Raw genomic sequence first — 12,933 nt, 5'->3', positions numbered from 1 at the left:
ACAATAACAAGACCGGTTCCAAGGTAAGACTCCCAGATAATATAAATAATTTATCAATGAATTTAAAACTGTCATCACCTTGTTTTATTTTTTTTTCTATAAATTATTTCCCTTTATTAATTACCGATTCTTGTTGCTTATGTAATCTTCTTATTATAAAGGTAGGATTAATTATATCGTGACTGGGAACCTGTGTTCATCAGTAAGGGAACTGTTTGCTGATGAACAGACAAATCCAGAAAGAAGCACAAAGAGTCCCAATAAAGAATCACATAGTACTAAGATCTTGAAGACTGATTAAAAATCTTCTTGCTTGTTAGAGTGAATAAAAGATAATTAATTACTAATAAAGAATATTAGATAGAAATCATACCCGGTGGAGTGGCAATGTGAGTGTTTCATGGTTAACAGACAGCCAAAATGTAATTCAATAAAGATTTGAGACTTCATCATCATCATCATCATCATCATCACCGATCGTAATTTAAATATAATGAGCTTCATCAACACTTGCCTTGATTCTGCTCCCCTTGGCCAAACTTTCCGTTGTTGCTGCTTTTGTAGCTTTTGCCATTAATTTACGCATAGCTAACTAGTGAAATTTATTTTATAAAAAAAATTTTATTTAAAAATTCATTAAAAAAATTATTTTTAAAAAAATTAATTTTAACGTCAAATGTTAAAGTGATAAAAAAATATAAAAATAAAAAATAAAAAATTGCAAAAACAAAACTGTACCGCAATGATAAACATACCAAACTAACTATATATGTTTTTTGAAGTTGAATTCTATGACTTCATGGTTATCCTTTTTGACTTTTATTTACGGGTTAAAAGTCTTTTTTGGGAGAAACTCTTTTTTCCAAGTACTCTAATTCTATACGTTAGTGAATACTTTGGAAAGGAGACAAGTGTCCATGGACGTAAGTATATATTAACCCCACATTAGGTACGTACGGTTACATTAATTTACGCCGCGTCATTGTATATATCAACTTTGTTAATATTTTTTTGCCCCGACCATAGTACATAAATCATTTCCTATAATTAATGGGAAGAAAAGGAAAATAATTTTTATTTTTTTTTGTAAATAAACTAGCAGAAAAAAAAAATCTATGCTAAATGCTATTTCCTCTTCCTCTTCTTCTTCCGTGGACATAACGTGAAAAAGCACGCTTACATATATATATATATATATATATATATATATATATATATATATATATAGACACGCACACATGAGATATGGAAGACAAGATTGAGGCTAAGAAGATGTAAAGCCTCCCGTTAAAAAAAAAAAACAAAGTCTGAACTGTAGAGCCACTTTAATTAAATATGCCTATATTGATCGATAAACTTTATTAATTATAGCTTTCAAGTGTCAAGATCAATTAAGTGCAAGGAGATTAAGATAAAGTTCAGACATGTGGGGTATTTATTGATAATTAGCCAATTCAAGGCATCATCATGATACTTGGAAGTGTCAAAATAGTGGATTGGGATACAGATTTTGACTTGATTTTTCATGTTTTGCCTGGTTGAATAAAGGTTAGCGAGTCTAATTTTTTATATATAGAAATTAACCTCATTTATAATGTTAAAAGTATTTATCTCTGAATAAACACAAGCAAAAAACATGTAACGAATAAAGCTTAATGTTATTGTTATACTATAATTTAATTTGTTTTCAATCCTTTTTTTTTAGTTTTTTTTTAAATTCATTGTATTTCTCTCCATCATCATCTAAATGATTGTTTCATTAATAAATCAAAAAATTATTATAAAAAATTTTAAATTACTAGTAAGGTTAATATCATTCTTTAATAATTAATTAAATCCTTTTGATATATAATTTATTGAATATAAAACTTGCATAAACATATATTATCTCATATTATTAATTAGAAAAACAAAGGAAAATAATAAGATTTAAACTCAAAATCATTTGATCATTAAATTTTTGATATTGTATTAAATAAACATTTTAATATATGAAATTAAACCGTTCATTAAATAAAACTTCAATATATAATTTATACTGTTATATATATATATATATATAATAAGGAGGATATGATCTTCTTCACTTTCCCCTCCCACTCTAAAGATAATTGAAATAGACCTACCACATACACTTGGTATTTGGCTCCCTTGAAAATGAGCACCTAATCCATCAATGAAGTTTGTTAATGTCGTCCAATGAACTCCGCAGTTTCTGACAATGTGTGTTTGTGCATGCATTCAAATTCAAGAGAGCCGATAAAATGCAGGGAATTTCTTACCTGCCCAGCAGCAAATTAATTTGTATATACACTGAATGTGCACGTAACTTCAACGATAATACAGAAGAAGGGCTCTTTTCCCACCAGCTATATATGCATTCCCCAAATTATTATGAAAAATAGTGATGACACAGCAAGCATGTTTCGCTTGTTTCACTGTATCTGTACTCATTTCATGGCTGGACGCATTATTTGAATACCTTACGGATAATTAAAGAGTTAACAAAATATTGTGATTCAATTCCATGAAAAATTCCTATATCATTTCGATTATACATGCATATCACTTTCTTAAAAAGTCTATCATTTCCGCAACCATAATAGTCTAGTGGTAAGAGTTTAGGACCAAGTGGTTTACTTCTTTATATGGTCTCAAGTTCGAGTCTTGGAATTAGTCGAGGTACGTGCAAACTGGTCCAGACACCCACATTAATAAAAAAAAATGAATTATAAGAGATATCTTTTTAAGATTTAATGTGGAAAAGTTGACTCAGAAATATATTTACCATTAAAAAAAAAATTCACAGGCCATGGCCAACTATATTTTCCTGCTTTCAATTAATAAACGATTGACTTCTTAAAACCTAATTTATTTTTTTGCCAGATCCAGATATACAAATATCAGTACCAAGTTGCTTTCTTTTAATTAATGCGCCCAGTGCCCTTTTCAAATGTTGACATAGATGCTCCTGATCAAATTGTAATCCAAACAGGAAATATATTTTCAAGGAAAGTAAAATGTTTATCGATCTACCCACTGCATTTTTTTAATGAAAATTAAAATTAGCTTATAAGTCTGGCCCCGTCTTATTTATATATACAGATCATTTATAGCTTACTTACCAGAAGTTTGAAAGAGAATTGTTGCTAATGCAGCAACTAGATAGTAAATCAATACAGCAAAATACGAAATAAAATTGAATCTTCACAGATTAATTTATATCTATCAAAAACATAATTAATTTTTGATTCCTTAATGTTTAATAAACTATTAAGATGTGATATCCTATCACGACTTGCTATATATCAGTCGTGTTATTTACAGATTTTTTTTTTAATTTTGAGTTTTTTAATTTTTATGTTTTAAAAATATTATTATTTTTTATTTTTAAATTATTTTAATAAGTTAATTTATTTATATATATATATATATATAATTTCAATATATTTCAAAAAAACACGTGCATTGATTTTGTCGTATAAACTAATTAGCAAGGGAATTGGTCACCTTCTCAAAATTGCCAAGTGTCAATCAAATCAAGTGAACACACAGGCACCACGGAGTCTTTGCTTGATGAAAGGGCCAGACACCCCAAAGAGTCATGCCATCATGCTAACGTAGGATAATCTCAGTGGACACATGTTGGCTGGTAACTGGTTTGTAAAGCCACGCTTAGATTACGTGGCAAGAATGCAGATGACACTGTGTTGCAAGGGAAACGGTTACGTGGCCGTTAGCTTTGTGAAATGTGAGGGAGATAACCGAGAGATGTCACTGTCCTTTACCAATTTGTGAGATGCAGGTGGCAGCAAGGAAAGGGTTGACGTTTGGTGCGAATGAAATGAGCCGAAAAAGGCGGCTATTTGGCGCGGCGCCACGGAGTTTAAAATGAGAGGACTTTTTTATTTTTTCTGAGAAGCTTAAAGCGTATGGTTCGCCAACTTATGACTTACGTGTCTGTATCTAATGCTATTTCTTCCATGCGATAACCAGAGATGTTCATCAGAAAAGAAAAGAAAAACGTGAGAGAATTGGAGGAAAAAGAAGTCACTTTTAAAAGAAAAATTATCTACAGTATGTGGTTTTTTTATTATTTATTTTAAATTCGAAAGTGAAATTACAATGAGTAAATATAGCTAGCTAGAATATATAATACTAAATATTAAAAAAATTAAAAAGATGTACATGAATTATTAAATTAGTAAGGGCTGTTAATAGTCTCAATTAATCATGATGGAAGGTTCATAATCTTCTACATCATCACATTCAAACATATACGCATTTTAAATTTCATGAGAATTTCCATATTTTATGCTTATTATTAATCTTAAACATTATTAAGTTAAACTTGAATTAAGTATATCAACTTTCATTGCAATTACCAAACCCAAATCTTTTTGTTCATAACAAGATCATAATGGCTAGCATAGGGCCAGTGAGGCCTACAAGCGCTAGTTGTCTCCTATGCCCACCTTGTCTCTGAACAACATATATAAAAGCGATAGTGAAAAAAAAGAAGAACTTCTTTGTTTTAGATCAAACCCTTATTTCTCAATTCTAACGCAAAATTATATGTATATATATATAACACAAGAGATATTCATGTATAGCTGATCGTCGGCTTGGAATCGCCAGTACTGGATATGATCCATCAAAATTACAGGCCTAATTAAACCCTAGAAATGATCAACAAGTGACATGTGACCTTCATGTATAGTTGTCTAGAATGAGATGGGAAATGTCTAGAGCGATAGATGGAATGCATGGATTGGAAGGGTATTTGGAAAGTGATAATGATGAAACGGTCCCAACAGCATAAGTTATAAAGCGAACTCAATGGGCTTCAGTAGCATTCTCTAACGTTGTTGTCGCAACTCATCGCATGATTTTTTGTTTGCCACTACTGTAAAGGTTGCACGACAGATGAGAAGCATATATGATGTGTTGATGTCTCGTCCATCATGATGATCATTAGAGCTAGAAAATAACTCCAAATTGTTTGGTTACTCAAAAATTAATGCTCTCAAATATTAATCGGAAGTACTCCGCCAAATTTCTTTTATTATTTTGTTAGAGTCAAATATACCATCGTGTTCAAAATGTTATTATTCTTCTAAAACCATCTCATTCCTATCCAAAATTAAAATCCATTCGCCTTTTTTCTGCGTAACAAATACCATCCGATCGATATTGGCATTCGGCTAATCATTTTTTATGCCTTCATCGCATCAAATAAATTGTCAAAAGTATAACTAAAAAACAAAAAACAAAAACCGTCGTCAAAGCCCCTAAATTATCAAATAAGATGCATAGCTTTTTTATTTGAATAATATGATTATTTAAGAACACATCGTTAGCCATAGAAATTAAGAAACCTCAATCGACCATAGAAAAATAACCGATTGAAACCGCTCAAAGTATATATATGGCAGTAAATATATGGGACTCGAGAGCTTCAAACAGAAAGAGTTACAAACCGGCCAAGACATGTGCATGCAGCTTTAACTGAAACTAAGCTGCAAGCAATATCCTCGCATCCAATACGATAATGGCAATATCAAACTTGTGAAAAAGAACCTTACGTCTGCTTGTCAGGTGTAAAGACAAAATTCCAAGTTCTAGATCTTCTCCTCTAAGGAAATATCAAGTCAAACAATGTGAAAGCAGCTTGTATCCAATGACACTTTCTTGATAACGCGTGAGAGTACATATTCTTGATAGAATATTCATAAAATATATTTTCCCAGAAAAAATATACAGTAGCGTGTAAATCCTAAACGCCTACCACTAAGAAAATAAATACAACTTGTCATTCATTTTGCAATTTTTTTCTTCGTTCCTTCCTTGTTACCCGCACACCCAGTTTCCCGGTCTGCAATAATGACGTTTGTTTATCTCTACGTGTCTACCTATTACACCATTAGATCACCAACCACTGCTCCGTCTTCTCTATATATATAGACCCTTGCCCTTCTCAACCGGTTCCAACTTTCTGCCTCCCAAACTTTCCTACAAGAATCTCTCAAGCTAATTGCTTCCACCAAAAACTCTCTCATTCCTTCAATTGCTATAAACTCCTCTGCTTTACATGAGACACGAAAGAGGTGGCACCATGGTTGCAGAACTCTCAACACACCGACCAACTTTTGGTTCTCTCTTGCATTCAGATCCTGCTTTTTTTTCTAATCAAGAAGAGGTCGACGATTCTAGCAACAAAAACAGCCCAACATCTAGAAATATGAGTCCTAGATATTACAATGGCAGCACCCCACCAAGTGGCGAGGGCTCTCCTTACCTCTCGCCATGGAACCAGCCATCTCCATACACTAAATCTCCATGGGTAATACCATCTCCAGCCAACCATAGCTTCTCTAAGAATGGCCTTGTTGGATCCCTTGCACGTGAAGAAGGCCATGTTTATTCTCTAGCTGCTTCTGGTGATTTGCTATACACTGGCTCTGATAGCAAGAACATACGTGTATGGAATAATTTGAAGGAGTTTGCCGGGTTTAAATCCAACAGTGGCTTGGTTAAGGCCATTGTTATACACGGTGACAAGATTTTCACTGGTCATCAAGATGGCAAGATCAGGGTATGGAGGGCATCTTCCCGAAATCCTAGTGCTTACAAACGAGTTGGAACCGTACCAACTCTTAAAGATTACGTCAAAAGCTCTGTGAACCCCAAGAACTACGTAGAAGTTCGTAGACATCGCAGCGTTTTGCGTATCAAGCATTTCGACGCCGTTTCATGCCTGAGCCTGAACGAAGATCAGGGTTTATTATACTCAGGATCCTGGGACAAAACCCTAAAAGTTTGGCGAACTTCAGACTATAAATGCCTTGAATCAATTAACGCACACGACGACGCCATAAATTCAGTCGTCACCGGGTTTGATTCGTTGGTGTTCACCGGTTCCGCTGATGGAACAGTAAAAGTGTGGAGAAGGGAGCTTCAAGGGAGAAGAACCGGGCACTTCTTGGTTCAAACACTGTTAAAACATGAAAACGCGGTAACAGCGCTCGCAGTAAATCAAGAATCAGCGGTAATTTACTGCGGATCATCCGATGGGCTGGTAAATTTCTGGGAACGTGAAAAGCACTTGTCACATGGTGGGGTCCTTCGGGGCCACAAAATGGCCGTCCTATGCCTGGCGTCTGCTGGTAATTTGGTGTTTAGTGGATCCGCCGATAAAAGTATTTGTGTTTGGCGTAGGGAGGCTGGTGGGGTCCATATTTGCTTGTCAGTTTTAACTGGTCATGGTGGACCGGTGAAATGCCTGGCCGTTGAAGAAGATCGAGAATCTGATAAAGGAGATCAACATTGGATAGTGTATAGCGGGAGTTTGGACAAATCTGTAAAGGTCTGGCGCGTGTCGGAGAACGCCCCAGAGTGGAGGGGGTATCAATCACCTAGATTGAGTTCCTCTTCACCGACCCAAAGCAAAAGACGATAATCATGGTTAGACTGTATTATTGATCATGACGCGAGTTGAATGAGACTACAGGTTCACGCGAGCCGGGGACCCTGCAGCTATGCCATGGAGCGAGGGTTAAAGTGGTGCTAATCGATTCATGGATCACTCGATTCTGGAGACCAGATTGCTTGGATGGTTGGGCTTCAAGACATGGACATCCATGGTGTTGACGGCTCAGACATGCACGTAGTTAAGGGAAGCTATTAATTAAAGAAGGCCTCCATCAAAGAAATTGATGCTGCATACCAACCTTGATTTCAGTTCAATGTCTTGTCAGATGTTTAAGCAGGCATGCAGGGCAAATAATCAGGCGTCCCTTGAGTTTACAGGAAATGTTTTGTGTGTTCTGTTGAACTTAATTTGAAAGGGCTGTAATTTGTAAATATTAATACTATAATTATTTTAAAATTTTTGTTTATGCGTTTGTTTTTTTAAAAAAAAAAGACGTGAAGGGAAATTTGAGCTCAAAAAGCATAATATTGTTCTATTGATCAATTACAAACCATAAAACTTGAATGACTTGTGAAATTATATGTTTATTTTTTTATTCGACTTGGGGATGTGTTTTCAAATAATTTACGCCTCAGCTAAGATTAATTCTTTTCTCCATGTAATTTAAGGATGTATCCTTTGTACTATTTGTTGCATTCATAAAAATCTAATATTTTTTTTTCTGGATATAAATCTTAAAATTTAAAGTTCAAAAATTAAGGAATGAAACATATATTCTTATAAATTTCATATATATGGTGTTAAAAAAAGAATAGATATATTTTCACATATCTATATGACACTTAAAAAAATCACCACTACCCAAAGGTCAAGCTATGGATAATTATAATTAACACCCGGTGTTGCTTCCGATCACTGTAATTTTTTTTTATTGAAAATTTCTATTTTTATAGCATGCATTAATTTAACGTGATTTTTTGTATAATTTTTTATTAATGTGATTTGAAAGGGGAAAAAAAGGGAGATTGTGAACATGAAAAAAGAAGATATTATTAGATAATTATCATGCATTTACCCAATATTGAATAATAATATGATAACAAAGGAATAAAAAAAACAAGAGTAAAGTCTAGTCGTACATTTTCAATGTTATATTTCTTTTTTATTGGATTTTTTTCTACATGAAACATATTTACGAAATTAAAATGAAAAAAATTAACTATATATAAACCCATCTATCATTTTCAATGCCACATGCAAATTGTTAATTACAGAGGATACTTGTTATTTAAATATAGTAATTGAACTCATTTTTAACCTTTTCTTTTTCCAGGAACTTGCATATTGAAGCTCATAGGATATATATCATATTACAAGCTTGATTAAAAGAGTATATAGCAAAATCATCTAATCAAAAAGTTCAACAATCTACTATATATGTCGTCGGACTCATCCAACCACAAATTAATGCCACGTGTAAAAAAAATGACAATGAAGTCTGTAAACTTTTTTATGGCTACATATATCAACTGCGTAAATGCACTTAACCATGCAATTCTTGTTCAGTCTTATGATCGGAGGAGGCGAGCGGAGCCAATCAATCACAAAAGATCACTGGGAAGGTTATTAACGAAGTTAATAATGTCGCCATGGTCCTGCTCCAAATGGGATTTATATATATATATATATATATATATATATATATATATATATATATATATATACATATATATATATATATAACACATGGTCCTGCTCCAAATGGGATGCATAATATTGTTTGTTGCACGTTTCTTAATTTCCACACTGTAATTAATTAACGACAATTCTCGTAAGAGAAGAAAAGGGAAACTACAACAAGCTACACAGGGGAGGTGTACAATTAGAAGATAAGATAATGTTTTTTTATTTAATTGTGGCATGTGGTGTTTTTTAAATTAATATTTTGTTTTAAAATATATTAAAATATTTTTTATTTTTTATGTCAGCATATTAAAATTATCATAAAATATTAAAAAATATATCAATTTAATTTTTTTTCAAATAAAAATAATAATTAAATAACATGTAAAATCAAAAGTGAAAAATGCAGCGTGGAACACTCCAAAACCAGGAGGAATATGGAGGTCCACATTGGGTATTGTATCTTGTTTCGTAGCATGGAAGGATCAAAATCATAATTGCTTATGAATCACTCATTTAATCATAAAGTTAATAATTGTACGGCGATGTCTATATATACATATAGATCTTTTGGGTGTGTGAAAGTTGTTTTCTACAGTATATATGTATGGCTAGTTTATATATTTACATTTATTTTTATTTATATATATATAAAAAAAAAAACTAAAAGAGAGAAAAAGGTAGATTGCATGATCTGGGGCACTTGTTGCTCAAGATTTAGAGGCCGTCGAAAGTGTATTTATCTGGGTTTTGAGTAATTAACGTATACAATCAATTGCATGTACAGTACTTAAGAAAACTAAGCAGATCAGTTGTAGTTGTTATTCGAATATCCGATTGAAAGAATCAAGAAGCTAACCTACAACCGAAGCAAATATGATTATGAAATCTTGAAATTGATAGGAAAGAAAACGAAATAGATCTTCGAAAGAAAGCGATTCCTTTGTTGCATTAACCTGTGTATATCTCTCTGTTGCTTAATATGTCATTATTTCAAGATTGCTTGTGTTGGCAATTAGGGTCCTGTATATGAAATTAGGTTTTCAAACATACAAACACATGAGGTCCTTGAAGCTTAATACTCCCGCTTTCCAAAACAAGTCCTCACGGTAGAAAACAGTTAAAATTATTATAGTTTTTTCTTTTCAAATTTGGAAAAGAAATTTAAAATTTGTATTCTATTAACAAAGGACGAGACAAGCTGTATTTTGAAAGGGAATTTTCGTTTTTTCAAATGTAAAAGGGAGTAATTGTAATTTCCATCATTTCCCCCAACGACCCCATATATATTTTTGATCAAGAAAATAGTTTTTTTTTTTAAAAAAAAAAAACTGAGGGATTATAGTTGATACGAGGAATTAATGAAAGGAGTCGTTCAAGAACAAGTTATAATTTTTATTTTACGTAATTAATCTTGTTGGACTTGAATGGTGCTCAATCAAAAGAAAACTTAACTTATGAGTTTCAAACTCTTAAAAAGAGGAATGGAAATGAAGGTTCGTCGGATGGAGATTCATTCTTTACATAAGTATATATGGTAACCTTTAATTTTATATCCGGAAAATTTTATGGCACTAAGTAGCTAATGCCATTTTAAAAGTTTTTTTATGTTCATTTAAAAAAATAGAGAAATTGTAGTTAGAGACATTTTTTATTTTTTTTATGGGTTATGAATTTTATTTTTTTATTTTATTTGTTTCTTTATTCAAAATAAATCCTAAAAATTAACTAATTAATAGTGTACACGTCACTAATTAATTCCTCCTTGTATACCATAAAAATTTCTTTCACATCCACATTTTTATATTCCAAATTTTTATATTTATAACCTTGCCTTTTTATGTTGTGAAATGCACATTTATTTTAATAAATATAGAATATTTTAGTATTTTATGCTACTCGCAATCAATTCTACACAGTTTTTTTTAATTATATAGTTAAATCTCTATAAATTAATACCCTTGTCACCATAAAGCTAATTAGTTAATCAAGATATTATGTAAATTTTAAATCTAAGTCAAGATCGAACAAAATTATTATTATCAAGCTTATACTATTTTTTTTCTTTACTTTAAATAATACATAAAAAGTGCTAATCATAAAAAATGATGCAGGCCTTTAATGGAGATACGCTATCAAATAGAGGCGAGTACAGGGGTTTAAAAATTATCTCCAATGAAAATGGAGGTCGGTATATTTATGAAAAGGAGTTACTATCCCCCGGAGAGTGTATCCTCCAAGTCAACAGACCTCGGTTTGCCATCCCTGACTGGAAGAGGAGAAAATGATTTAAGGAAGAGGAAGTGAAGTACTATCTTTATTGGGTAACCCAAAGGCATTAGGCTTGCTGTTGAAAACAGAGGATGTCGGGCTTGATTGTAATCTACAAAGCTCAAAGATTATATATGGACTTTGCTGACTGATCTATGGGGAATATTCAGTGGGCTGGTTTATTAGATAGGTGTTTCTTGGACTGAGCTAAGTTGATCTCGTCACTTTACTGGGCTTTAACTGATTCGGATGCCAGTTTTCTTCTGTCTGGATTGCAGATTGGAGAGTGACCGTGCAACTTGGTGTCACCGGCCTACTCTGCCTTCAATTTTTATACATTCGTGGTTGTCAAGGCCGTCGGCTTAAGACAACTGGAAAAAACATACGAGGATTGTAAAATATTGCGCTGAAGATGTGAAACAATATCTCAAGCAAACCAGAAAAGAATGGTAGAAGATAGCGCCTATTCCACAACTTGAATGGGACTGTAGCCTGTAGGAATGAGAGCTGCAACTGTGGAGGTTTTTATTTACTGTTTTAAAGGACTTTGGTCATCACAAGGATATATAGCTCTCATCTTATTATATTATTAATGTTGATAATCATTAAGATTTGAACGTGTTACACTAATCTAAATATATGTGTATATCATCAAGGTTAATTTCTAAGTAGAAGGAATTATACTCCAGCCCAGAATGCATTTAATGGTTCATGAGAGTCAAACGATCAACTTTGAAAACTATATGAATTAAAAATAAAAATAAAGAATGAGATTCTTATGACACTGCATGGTTATATATATATATATATATATATATATATATGTGTGTGTGTGTGTGCGCGCGCGCGCGCGCGCGTCTGTGTGTTGAATATTGTTCTTATATTAAACTGTTATAATTCTCTAATAAAGTGTTCCCCATTCACCTCCATATTTGAAAAATAATTTAGGGGTCTTGGACGTGGACAGGAGCTGGAAGAAATGGTCCTCGCGTATGAGAGAGAGAGAGAGAGGGAGATGTCAATCAAGGATAATGTTAAAACTAGTGCCAGCTAGCATTTCAAAATCCAAGTTTGACATAATAAATCGTGGTGGAAACTGGAAACTCATGTGGTGATCTTATAGTCAAGAAGGCATTATCACTTACCAATGGCTGATGATGCGGATGCTCTCCTCTCTCTCCGTATTAAAAACTCCATATATATATATATATATATATATATATATATATATATATAGAGAGAGAGAGAGAGAGAGAGAGAGAGAGACATACACACACGAGGCACATTTTGCTTCGCTCTGACCAATTCCTAGCAATTTCCTCTCAGCGCGTTAATGTGGGTGGGTGATAGACTATTAGTCTGTGGAATGCTGTGCAGCCCACCTAGTCAAGGCCTAACTATTTTGTCTTCTGAACATGTAAACATTCATTTACAGAGGAAATATTATACTATCTTGTGCAAAATTTGAAGTGATTTTCACGTTCTTTAATCCCTTTCAAGGAACCTTCATTGCTCATTCAGTAGCTGCCTTTGCTTTGCCGATGTTT

General features: G+C 32.9%; 1 protein-coding gene across 1 annotated transcript; it reads left to right on the top strand.

Moving 5' to 3' along the window:
- The first annotated feature begins 5,980 nt into the window (after positions 1-5,980).
- On the top strand, positions 5,981-7,898 carry LOC133679836 (protein JINGUBANG-like). Its single transcript, XM_062102543.1, has one exon. The coding sequence runs from the start codon at positions 6,092-6,094 to the stop codon at positions 7,457-7,459; it is 1,368 nt and encodes a 455-aa protein (XP_061958527.1). The 5' UTR covers positions 5,981-6,091; the 3' UTR covers positions 7,460-7,898.
- The last annotated feature ends 5,035 nt before the right edge of the window (positions 7,899-12,933 follow it).

The sequence above is a fragment of the Populus nigra genome, chromosome 19 (assembly GCF_951802175.1).
Source record: "Populus nigra chromosome 19, ddPopNigr1.1, whole genome shotgun sequence".
NCBI lineage: Eukaryota > Viridiplantae > Streptophyta > Magnoliopsida > Malpighiales > Salicaceae > Populus > Populus nigra.
The sequence above is the reverse complement of the archived record's forward strand: the minus strand, read 5'-3'. Positions and strand labels throughout refer to the sequence as shown.

What these genes read in the sequence shown, in the direction of transcription:
- LOC133679836 (XM_062102543.1), top strand. Translation starts at nt 6,092, where the DNA reads ATGAGACACGAAAGAGGTGGCACCATGGTTGCAGAACTCTCAACACAC.